General features: G+C 43.4%; 1 protein-coding gene across 2 annotated transcripts in view; it reads right to left on the bottom strand.

The window, feature by feature from the left end:
- The window catches only part of AMPH (amphiphysin), a 182259-nt gene extending 171302 nt beyond the window's left edge, over positions 1–10957 (bottom strand). For both annotated transcript variants that reach the window (XM_006124072.4, XM_006124073.4), the window contains exon 1: positions 10815–10957. In XM_006124072.4, coding sequence (XP_006124134.2) covers positions 10815–10883 — 69 coding nt within the window. In that variant the 5' untranslated portion in view covers positions 10884–10957. The remainder of the gene's footprint in view (positions 1–10814) is intronic.
- Between the last annotated feature and the right edge of the window lie 1624 nt (positions 10958–12581).

Here is a 12581-nt window from a genome sequence, read left to right as displayed (position 1 = left end):
TTAAGAACAAACCTACAGTCCGTATCTTGTACGTAACCCGGGGACTGCCTGTAATGTGAAAGAACTTATTATGTCTGTCGTATACTGTTGACTCATATTTAGCTTGTGGTTCATTATAACTCCCAGAACCCTTTCTGCAGTACTCCTTCCTCAGCAGACATTTCCCTTTGCGCCTAGGGAAGGGTTCGTTCTGGTTGGTTAGCGACATTTTAATTTTTTAAAAATTAGGGCTGTGAAGTAATTAAAACATTTAATCATAATTAATAACATGATTAAAAAATTAATCATGATTAATTGTGCTGTTAAACAAGAATAGAATATCATTTATTTAAATCTTATAGATGTTTTCTACATTTTCAAATATACTGTCAAGCACGAGTGCTGACCAGCACCTAGTGACTAAGGGTATGTCTAAACAGCAAAATTATTTCAAAATAACAGCCCTTATTTTGAAATAACTTTCCTAGCATCTACACAGCCATACCACTATTTCGAAATAAATTTGAAATAGCAGAATGCTTATTTTGAATTTGGTAAACCTCATTCTACGAGGCATAAAGCCAAATTCAAAATAGCTATTTCAAAATAAGCGCTGTGTAGACACTTATTTCGAAATAGGGGGCCTCCAGCCTTCTCACCCATTACAAGATAGCTTCCTCAATTATCACCCCCTAATGTCATTACCTCACAGACACTAACCTTCCCCCCTCACTCCTCCTCTGTTCTTAAATCTGATTAGTCAGTTTTATATGTGTTCACTTTTTTTTTTTTTAATTGTATCACTTTGGTATATATGGTCATGCCAATTTTCTTCCACATATTGATCTGAGGAAGTGGGTCTGGCCCACGAAAGCTCATCGCCTAATAAACCATTTTGTTAGTCTTTAAAGTGCTGCATAGTCCTGTATTTCAGCTAGACCAGACTAACACGGCTGCATCTCTATCTCTCTTCTGTGCTTGAGATTTAGCGCAGTTTCTTCCAAGACGGAGGGAGACTTCTTAATGTGTAAGTAGGGAAAAGTTAATTGTAATTTTCTTTTTCTCTTTGTAACTAAGTTTTAGCCCAGGAGTTTTCCCTGAGTATCTATATCAATTGGTGGCCCTTCCCATCTAGCCACTTTATTATGCTTGCAACTATAGATTTGTTTTGATAATGGAAATTTGTTTCTTTTTTTTTTAATTAACCGGTATTGGTTGATCTTTGTGTCCTGGAAGGTTTGTCTGTGTGTATCTGCATGCCTAACTGAGGGGTCAGCTACCACAGACTGCAGATTGTTTTGCTCTCTTCTTGTTCAAGCTCTTTTGGGGAAAAAGAGCTTGGGGGGTACCCTGAGGTTGGTTTCAAGTGTTCATCTCTGTGGATTCAAAAGCACTTCATGGTGGCAGCCGATTCCCCATAATCTGGGTATTGGGGGGGAAAAGGGGTGGAGTTTTTATACCAGAGCCTGTAGAGGCAAGGTTTTGGAGTACTCTTGCAGGATCCCACTTCTGCATTCATCATGCCAGAGTGGGGAACAGCCTTGACACATATTGCTTTCAATTAAAACACAATATGAAGTGTACAATGCTCAGTATTTTTTTTCACAAATACTGGTAGTATAAAAAACAAAAGAAATACAGGCAGTCCCCAGGATACGTACAAGATAGGGACTGTAGGTTTCTTCTTAAGTTGAATTTGTATGTAAATCGGAACTGGCTTCCAGATTCAGCCACTGCTGAAACTGACCAGTGGCTGACTACAGGAAGCCTGAGGCAGAGTTGCTCTGCCCTGGGCTTTTTGGAATCAGCCGCTGATCAGTTTCAACAGCAGCTGAATCTGGATGCCTGGGAAAGAGCACCTGGGGCGCTGCCAGGTAGGTCCCCGCAGCACCGCACCTCGGTGCTGCAGGGACCAACTGGCAGCACCCCAGCTGCTCTGCCCCAGGTGTACCCAAGTCATCCACTGCTGAAACTGATCAGCGGCTGATTCCAGGAAGCCTGGGGCAGAGCAACTCTGCCTCAGGCTTCCTGTAGTCAGCCCCTGGTCAGTTTCAGCAGCGGCTGACTTGGGGACACCTGGGGCAGAGCAGCTGGGGTGCTGCAGGGTTGGTCCAGTAGCGCCGCTCCTCGGCACTACTGGACCAACCCAGCAGCACTCCAGCTGCTCTGCCCCAGGCGTCCTGATTCAGCTGCGTTCACACTTTGCAAAGCCTCCAAGGAAGCCGGCAGCGGAACAGCCCAGACGCGCCTGGGCTGTCCCGCTGCCCGAGCCCTCCGCGGCTTTGCTCCGCGTCTTCCTGGTCCGATATAAGTCGGATCCGCGTAACTCGGGGACTGCCTGTAGTATTTTTCGATTCACGTAATTCAAGTACTGCACTGCAATCTCTTAATCATGAAGTTCAACTTACAAATGTAGACTTATATGTAAAAATGACTGCATTCAAAAATGAAACAATGTAAAATTTTAGAGGCTACAAATCCACTCAGTCATACTTCTTATCAACTCAGATAAATGAGATTATTTGTATTTGCAGGAAATAATGCTGCCCACTTCTTTTTTACAATGTCACCTAGAACTGGAAACAGGCATTTGAATGGCACTGTTTTAGCCAGGATCACAAAATATGTATGTGCCAAATGCGCTAAAAATTGTCATGCTTTAGCCACAACTCCAGAGGACATGCATCTAGGCTGATGATGGATTCTGCTTAATAACTATTCAAACAGCACAAAGCAACACATGCTCATTTACATCACCTAACTCAGGCTACGTTTATACTGCAGTTTTTGCGCAAGAAGTCTTTTGCAGAAGAATTCTTGTGCAAAAACGTCTTGCTCAAAAGCACGTCCACACCTCAAAGCGCATTGCTTTTGCGATGCGCTTTTGCACAAGAGAGCGTTCACACTGCATAGATGCTTTTGTTCAAGAAAGCTCTGATGGCCATTTCTGTGCATTTTTGTATAGGCTCTTTTTGCACAAGAAACCCCTATGGAGCATCCTCACATGTCTTTTTGCACAAGAGCTATAGATCAAAAAGGAGTTCTGCCTCGTAGAAGGAGGTTTACCTATACCACAAGAAGCCCTCTGTTCTGTCACTTTACTGTTGATTTGCTTGCGCAAAAGCATGCTTGAAGTGTGGACACACTGCAGGTTTTTGCGCAAAAACCTTTCAGTATAGATGTAGCCTCAGATGCTACCAGCAAAAGGTTGATTTTCTTTTCTAATAGTTTAAGTTTTCAGTTTCCTTATTGATGCCGCTTTTAAGACTTTTGGGAGCATGTTCCACTCTTCGTTCCCCTCAGATTTTGGAAGGCACTTCTGATTCTTAAACTTTGGGTCAAGTGCTGTAGCTATCTTTAGAAATCGCACACTGGTACCTTCTTCGCATTTTGTCAAATCTGCAGTGAAAGTGTTCTTAAAATGAACAACATATGCTGAGATATCATATAAGAATAGCATAACATGAAATATATGGCAGACTGTGGCTACAACACAGAGCAGGAGCCATACAACTATCTTCCAATGAGTTAACTCACAAATTTAATTATTTTTAATGAGAGTCATCAGCATGGAAGCATGTCCTCTGGAATGGCGGGCAAAGCATGGATGGGCATATGAATGTTTTGCATATCTGGCATGTAAATACCTTGCAGTGCCTGCCAGAAAAGTGCCATGTGAATGCCTGTTCTCAATTTCAGGTGACACTGTAAAGCAGGCAGCATTATCTCCTGTAAATGTAAACAAACTTTTTTCTTTGAGTGAATGGTAAATTAGAAGAAGGAATGAGTAGATTTGTGGGCTCTAAAGCGTCACATTATTTTGTTTATGAGTGAAGTTATATAACAATCTACATTTGCAGATTGCACTTTCATGATAAAGCGCTCATACTACAATGCATTATGAGGTAAATGGAAAAATACTATTTCTTTTGCCATTTTTACAATTCAAATATCTGTAAAGTGAGCATTGTACACTTTGTATTCTGTGTTAAGTGAAAATGTCGGAAAACATCCAAAATATGTAATAATTTTCAACTGGTATTCTATTGTTTGGCAGTGCAATTCAAACTGTGATTAATCACAGGTAATTTGTAATTGCAATTAATCTTTTGAGTTAGTTGCATGAATTAACTGCAATTAGTCACAGCCCTATTAAAATAATTTATTTACTGAAGCAGAATTTTACAGATCTAGACCCAGTGTTAGGAAAGTTCACAATTTCAGAAAGGAAAGGAAAGGAAATTTGAAATATGTGTAGAGCACCTGAAATATACGAGCTGCTTTTTGAAGTATAGTAGTAAGCAATGGTAAATATAGCTGGTTTTGACAGCATCACTTTTACACAGACTTCCCTCTCCCTATACATGTAAAGTATTAATTCCTGATTGCATGATTGAGTCACTGGACCTTTTAATGCTCTTTCTAAAGCACAAGTTAAAAAGCTGCTGAAGTTACAGGAAAGGAAGTTTGATGATAGCTCCACAGGGGTGGGGTGTATGTGTGAAATGTGACTCAGAACTAAAGATTAATAAGGAATGGATACTAATGAAGAAGCTGATGAGTTGGGGAGAACAAGACAAAAGGTCACATCAGGTGAGTAAGTTACAAAACACAAGTAACCAGAGAAGAGGTAGTGGAAGGAAGTGAGGAAAAAATAAACAAAAGATACTGAAAAGTAGAGCAAGGGTATCTGGTAGGGCACTGGACTGTGAGTCTGAAGACCTAGTTCTAATTTATCTCTTCCACTGACAAGGTGTGTAACCTAGGACCAGTCCCTCTACCTCTCTGTGGCCCTGCTGCACCTGCCCTCTTATCTGCTTTGTCTATTTTGATTGCAAATGCATAGTAAGAATTATGCCCAAAGACCTCACAAAATGCTTAGCCCATGGGCCCCAAGTTTAGATGGGGCGTTTAGGTGCTGCACGAATACAAAGAAGAAAAAGAATAATGAATGAAGAGTAGGAATCTCGGGACAGTGAGAATATGCCAATGCTTTCTACATACAGTCGTGCTGGTCGAGACAGACTCGTGTGACGCAACATGGCAGAGTAGTATTGCCTTCCTAGTGAGTCAGTGGCTTCTAACTCCAGAAACTATCAACTATCTAGCTATTCTCTGAGACAGGAACAAATTATGTTGTGCTCAAAACCAGGAAAGACTCACTATAATACAACATTCATGTTGCAGCCCAACTGGGGAAAAGAAACCCTGCCCTCCAGATGCTGAGGACTGGATTCTCCATGACACTTTGTGGCAGCACAAGTTAAACTACTTAACCCAGCAGAACCAACATAGGAAGGACTCTCTGGCAGTGTAAAACTGACAGAAGCAGATGTGAGGGGAGGCAGGCCGGGAGTAAAACAAGGATGGAACAGAGTGGAAATGAGCCTCACAGTGTCTGATCCTCCCAATAGCAGAAGTTCTGCTTACTTACACCTGCAGCACAAGTTAGAGGAGCAGGTGGCCTACTCTAACTGCTTTGTGGGGCTGAGCATCAGGGATCCACAGCCATGTCCCCATGGCCATCACTGCAGAGGAAGACTGGGGCCTTAACATGTATTTTGCACAGTGATGCATTGGAGGTACATGTCCCTGTTGTGTCTAATGCTTATTAATCAAAGTGATAAGGGGGCATGCGGCTTGTGCCCAATGGCCTGAAGAAAAGATGCAAAGAAACATACAACTCTCAGGCAATAGCAGATACACACAGAGAGGCTCTAAGCGCACATGAAGGGCTCTGCTATGGCTCTCACAGTGAGAGCGGAAGCAGGGGTGATGGCAGAGCTGCTCTGCTTGCTGCCTACAGGGTACTGAAGCAGACAGAATGCCACCATTGCCACAGAGGGAAGAGTGCTCAGGAACACCCTTTACGCTTCCTTTTTTCTCCCACATGCAGCTTGTCTGCCCCTCCAGCACTTGCTTCTAATCACCAGCAAGACCTTCTGGGGGAGTAGGAGCTCACCGTGCTCCCACCCGGTGGCACTCTCTTGCTGTGCAAGCCCACCCCACTTGCACTCAGGGAGCAGGAGCACAAGCATCTTCTTTGCCCCCAGCATGCCCACCCCCCCAGTATTCTCTTTGCCCCAGCTGCTGCCCATCGCAGCTGACAAGTCCCAGAGCAGCAGGCGGTCACAGCAAGGTTTCATTTGCAGTGCCTCTTCGGGGTGCAACACAGGCTACTGAGGAGAGACTTATTCATCCTCCCTGCTCCCACTAGTGATTCCCTCGTCCACACAGTACCTGTCAGTCCAGCGGAATAAGGCAGAGAGTGGGGAAGGGAAAAATGATCAGATCCCACTCTCAGGAGAACAACAGTGGGTTTGGGGTTAAACAATGTGAGGACGGTAGAGACAAGATCTGATGGTGGATGGGTCATATTTCCTGGCAAGAGGAAAAGGGAGGGTCTGAATTGGACAGATTGGTGGGAGGTGCAAAGAAACAGAGGGATAGCACTGAAATTAGTGCGTGAAGGGGTGAGGTGGGGAGAGACTGAAGGAGAGAGGATCAGTCCAAAATTGTGTGTGTGTGTGTGTGTGTTATTAAAAAAATCCAAATCACACCTTTGGGAATTAGCCTGGTCAAACCTAAATTTGGGTAGTTACATTCTACCTCTACCAATGTTACCCCTACCATTTAAAAATGGACACCAATTCATTCTCTTTCTCTGTCTTAAAAGTGTTTTATCGTGTTAAAGTGCAGTGTCATACACGTGCCATAGTACACTCTAGAAATGGGTGTAATGATTAGTTTGTAAAGCTTTTTGGTATCCTTGAAGAAACAAGTCATTATACAAAACGTATACAAAATGGATGTTGATATTTAGTTTACAGGTCTCATTCAAAAAAATTACTAAATTACATAAGATACATTTTTTTAAATCAATTGAGACAGCTAAATCATGTACAGTAGTATATATATTTACATGGAAGCTACTGTTAAACTTTATATATAGATAGGTAATTTATCAATCTTTTATTTAATATGAAGACATGCTATATTAATGCAAAATATTTTCACACCAATTTTAACTTAGTTAATACACATGTACATGCACACATACATCCACACACACATATAACACATACTCACACATGTATATACACAGGGAGTTGAAAGTTATATAATTTACCATTAAAATGATAATTTTCCACAGTCTGGCTATTGGATCTGATTTGACATATGGCACCAAATACCTTATAACATTCATGTCCTTGACACAAGTACTACCACAGTAAAACAAAAACAGAAAATATTTGTACTTTCACCAGAATTTCAGCAAATCACAAGAATAAATTGAGTAAACAAAAGTCATTTGTTTCTAATATATTGCTCCTTTATGTCAGATTGCACACTAAAGTCTGTGTGTGTGTTGTTCAATGAATAAATCACACAATCACACTGAACTTATGAAATCAAAACTTTCAACCATTTAAAATGCCTGATAAAACACCAGTGAAACACCTACATATAATGTATAAATATTTGTTAGTTTTTGCAACTCCAACCCATTTTTTTATTTAAAAAAACTAAAAAAAAAAGAAAAAAGCTGCAGGTGGAGTTTTTAGCACTCTCAATTCTGCTTTTAAAATATTAGCAAAAAAATGTTGAAGATTTTAACTCATATAACCATTATGGCAATCTAGAGCTAACTGGTAGTGGAGAGAAAAGTCTGGAGAGTGGGAAATAGCAGTTAAGATGAGATCCCTGTAGCCTGAGGCAGAACAAGTAGTCAGCAGAAATATATGGAGACAGAGAAAAAATAAGTAGATGTTGAAGACAAAACAGTAGGAGAAGAGATTTTGTGAGGGACAATAAAGAATGTGTATAAGAGAGATTTGTGTATTTCAAGCAATAAAACTATATGCAAACCTTGAACAGAGCAGCAGAGACAGATCTCTGTCTGGCAACATCATAATCTACTTCAGCTGCACTCTTGAACTTTATGTTCTCACCAGACCCATTGATAACATGTACTTCCTCTAAAGCAAAACTATATGTTAGTATTGACATCACACACACACACACACACACACACACACACACACACACACACACACACACTATATGCCCCTGTATCAGCAAAGCACTTAAAATAATTAACTTTCATTCATTACTGGATCAAGCCTACATGACGGTGATATCCATCCAATATACAGAATCAAGAAATAGATTTTTTTCATGGAACTCTGATCAAAACCTCTGAATAATTTCAGTTGCCTTCTCTATTTTTAACATTATGCCAAATTGCAGGATGGTCAATATTCACTACTAGACTAGTGACTGGTTTAAAGCCGAATATTTGGGGACCAATCAGAAATAGATATACAAGAACATTATGTCATTTGACAGAGGAAAGTTCTAACAGGATACAGAACTGTTTTTAGCACGTGACAACCTCAGATGGTAGGTCCTAAAATGATGACATTATTTATGTGGGAGCTTTCTATATTCTATCTATGATACATTTTGCAGCTCTGTAGAGTTGAATACAGTACAGGATACAAAGGCAGCTGAAATATTGGTAGAGAGCTATGAAAAACAGCATCAGTAAAATAATTTTTTAAAACTCCCTAGAGCACTTATGTAAAATGTGTGCAAATGCAGAATTCACGATAGTGTGGCTTAGAGATTTTATTGGCATTCAGCTGGGATGACTTTGTCACTAATGTGGAATATGGCTATCACTAACTTATGCTGATAAAATCATTATATTGCACCATGACAACATGCATTTTCTCCATCGATACATTCATGCACAAAAAAATTTCTGCTCGAATTCAAAGGCTGTATCTATATTTCCAGAGCTGCAAAAAATATAAAGCTGGAACAATTTATGTGGCACATTTATAGCCACTGGGTTCAATTAATAAGGCTTAATAAGGATATCCTGCAATACTGACTCTCGCAAATTCCCTGTTAACTTAAAGGATTTTTCTTTAATCAGAAAAAAATGTAACAACTGAAATACGAGCAGCTTTGTGAGTTTTTAGTGTCATCATGGCTAACTTTTTTTAAAATGAGAAACCCAACTCCAAGCAATTACTAATGGAAAATCTGACACAAGCCCTTAAAGAAGTCTGTGCTGTGGTCACTGTGGATTACTGACACCAGCAAGGTAGAAGGTAGCTAGAACTACCTCTGTCACAGAAAGGCTTAGCTGACAAATGAACTAGGTGTAAGGAGAAGCACTTTAGTTTAAGAGGAGCTTGGGAGGATATTAAAGGAAATACAATCCTCTTAGAGTACTGGAAGTGTGCATTTGTGGAGGTGGGGAGAAGAGACAGCCCAGCCTTTATTTCTGTGAGCAGGTCAAGGCAACGGATGTATTCCTGCCACTGTGCTGCATTCTTCAGTGCTACCGTTTGGCCTAAAATTCTCTTGATATTTTGTCTCTAATTACAAAACACGTGGACCAGACTCTCGCTTGATCTAAAACAATGTAGCTCTACTGCCTTTGATGGAGCCACCGCAGATAAAATGCAGTGAGGATCTACGCCAGGTGTGTTCTCTACATGCCAAAGCAATAATTTTCCAATCAGATAAAACCCTGGAATAGTCAATGTGTGAGGGGAAGGGAACAGTAGGGTAAACCAAAATAAATCCACTTTAGTCACACAATATTTATTCTGAGAAACCTAAGGCTGATTGATCTGCACAATAGTCTAAGAGTATTTCAGTCAAGATGAAGAATAAATGGGACAGTTTTATATTATATAACTGACAACAGTAGCTTTCCTGTCTTTAAGGCAAGAATACACTGTGTTACTCGGTAGTTATTGAAAGTGTTTGTTATACAGGCATTGCAAATTAAAATGATAATTGTTCATTTACATTCCATAATGAATAAAGACGCATTTACATGTTCCTTCTGTCATTATACCCCAGAGAAAGGCTAATTGAACAAGTATACATCAAAACCAAAGCGATTCACAATATTTGTAATTACTGACTTTCTGCTTTCCTGGAAACACTGTAGTGTGCACATTGATTAGGGTTTACGGTTCCCTCCTGACCTTCTGTGGAAGGGCACCCAATATTGTTCCAAGCAGGCCACACAGACCTTTCAAGACAAGGCAGCCCCTTAGATTTTCAGCAACTGTCCAGGGATCTTGTTTGCCTATGACTATTTGGCAAACTATTTTAAAATGAACGAAAATTGGTTCTTTCCTCTCTTGCCCTGAGAGGGTTTAAAGAGACATTTTATTCCCCTCCCCCTCGAGCCCACCCCCAGCAAAGTGCACAATTCCAGCTGCTCCCCTCAGTGTGATCCCAGAGAGAGGCACGATCCAGCCTCCCATCCCCAGCAAAAGGTGAAGGTTACGCGCACACGAGGGCTCAGGGATTGACCTTTGGTGCCCGGCAGGGGCGACGGGGCATACAGGGTGACCAAAAGGGGATGGAGACACTGTTGGGCCCGGTGGGCGGGGGGGGGGGGGGGGGGAGGGGGGTAGCTGCATGTGTAAAACAAAGGCCCTAATACCAGGATGGCCACCCTATGCATGAATGAACCCTGCGGTTCTTGAGCTGTCAGGGCTGGGAGAAGGGGAGGGGGGAGGCAGCAGCGCGTGTCCCCCGGTGCCATTGCTTCTGCAGCCCTGCCCTGCAGCTCGCTGCATTTCCCAGCTCCCTCCTCTTCCCCCAGCCCGAGATGCTCCCTCGCGGCCCCCTGCAGCAGCGGCCGCTGCTTCCCCTCCGCACCCAGCCCGGGAGGCGGCCTCCCCGCGCGCTCTCCATCCTCCCCATGTCAGTGGCAGCGCTCCGGGCGCACCTGTCCCCCCTCAGTCTCCCGCCTCCGGGCGCCCCACGCCCCGGTCTCCCGCCTGCCCTCCGCTGACCTTCTCCTGAGCCCTGTTCAGCCGTTTCTGGACATTTTTGGCGAAGACGCCTGTTTTCATGTCGGCCATGGCTGCGGGTCCAGGGAGCCTGGCGAGGAGCAGAGTCAGGCAGAGCCCAGCGGCGGAGACAGAGCGCGCAGGAGAGCAGGAGATGGGGGAGGCAGGGAGGGGCTGGAGGGACACGGTGGAGGAGGGGATCTTAAAGATACAGCGAGAGATCCCACAGCCCCCTCAGAGCTGCAAGGGAGCAGGCTCTGAGCTCCAAGCACTTTCCCTGCCTTTAAAATCTCCCTTCCTGATGCTCTTGCTGGAGAGGGAAAATGGTACAAAATCCTGGAAGGCAAAACAGCAGGCAAAGCCAGCATTAGGCATCTGGAGGTTAATTTAAAAGTGGGGGGAGGCCGTTATTTACCTTTGCTAAAGGGATGCTACTGATTTGTACAACAGGAAGAGCGCAAGAGGCGGGCTGGGAAGAAGTGTATAGACACAAAATATTTTCTGCGGTGCCCACCGCTGTGGTGTCTGATACCACCATCCATCCTCATAATCACACCTTCCACTGAATGAGAGCAAAGCACTTTACGGAGATTGTTTAACAGTATTTCAACACCCTTCTAAGGCAACTGAATACTATCCCCCTTTTAGAGATGGAGAAACGGAGACAAATCAAGTATTCTCCTTTTAAAAGGGTCACTTATTTTGGTGTCAAGTATCAGAGGGGTAGCCGTGTTAGTCTGAATCTGCAAAAGCGAAGAGGAGTCCTGTGGCACCTTATCTGACGAAGTGGGTCTTTGCCCACGAAAGCTTATGTTCCATCACTTCAGTTAGTCTATAAGGTGCCACAGGACTCCTAGATGCTTTTATTTTGGTGTGTTTCCACTTTTTGGCCACCCAGACCAAGAAACCATAAGACCCAACTTTCAGAAGTGCTGAACATTCCTTTAGAAGCCATCAGGGCCGGCCCACAACATTTTGGCACCTGAAACAGGGAGCTCAAATGATGCCCCCATGTCTCCTAGCTAGGGCCAAAACTTTGAAAGGTCTTCTTCCTGTTCTACTCCTCTCATGGCAGTCCACCATCTCTGTGCATCTAGAGCAGAGAGAATACATATGCACCAGCAGCAGACACAATTTTCTACACTCTGGGTCCTAGTGGCGCCCCCCCCCCCAGTCTGGCATCTGAGGCAGCTGCCTCAGTTCACCTCATGGTAAGGCCAACTCTGGAAGCCACTGATATCACATGGAGTTGTGGGTGACCTTATAGTCAACATGCTCAAACTTGGATTCCTACAGTGAGGCATCTAAATCTATAGTCACCCAATGGTATCTAGTGGCCTCATTTTCAGAAGTGCTGAGGATTCAGTACTCTTATTGGATATATTCAGCAGTGCGACTTAAGCTCCCTATGCCCTGTCCTGACCATTGCATCTGCTCTCCCTCCTCCATATTCACTTTCACCAGGCTAGGGCAGAATGTTGGAGTACGGTGGGGCGGGCTGAGGGGTCTTGGGCTGAGGGGTTTGGAAGTGTGGTAAGGGCTCTGGCCTGCACTTAGGGAAGAAGGCTGTGGTTTAGGATTTCCACTGGGCACCACTTACCTCAGGTAGCTCTCAGGTAGTAGCTCAGTCACCCCTGCCTGGGCCCTGCACCACTACTGAAAGTGGCCAGCATCTCCAGCAGTGGCTCCCGGGGGGGAGTGGGAGGGAAGAAGGGGGATGGACTCATTATCCCTGACATCCATGCCCCCTTCCACTGCCTTTTCCATCCT

The sequence above is a fragment of the Pelodiscus sinensis genome, chromosome 2 (assembly GCF_049634645.1).
Source record: "Pelodiscus sinensis isolate JC-2024 chromosome 2, ASM4963464v1, whole genome shotgun sequence".
Classification (NCBI taxonomy): Eukaryota; Metazoa; Chordata; order Testudines; family Trionychidae; genus Pelodiscus; species Pelodiscus sinensis.
Note: the sequence above shows the minus strand (reverse complement) of the source record. Positions and strands in the feature narration are given on the sequence as shown.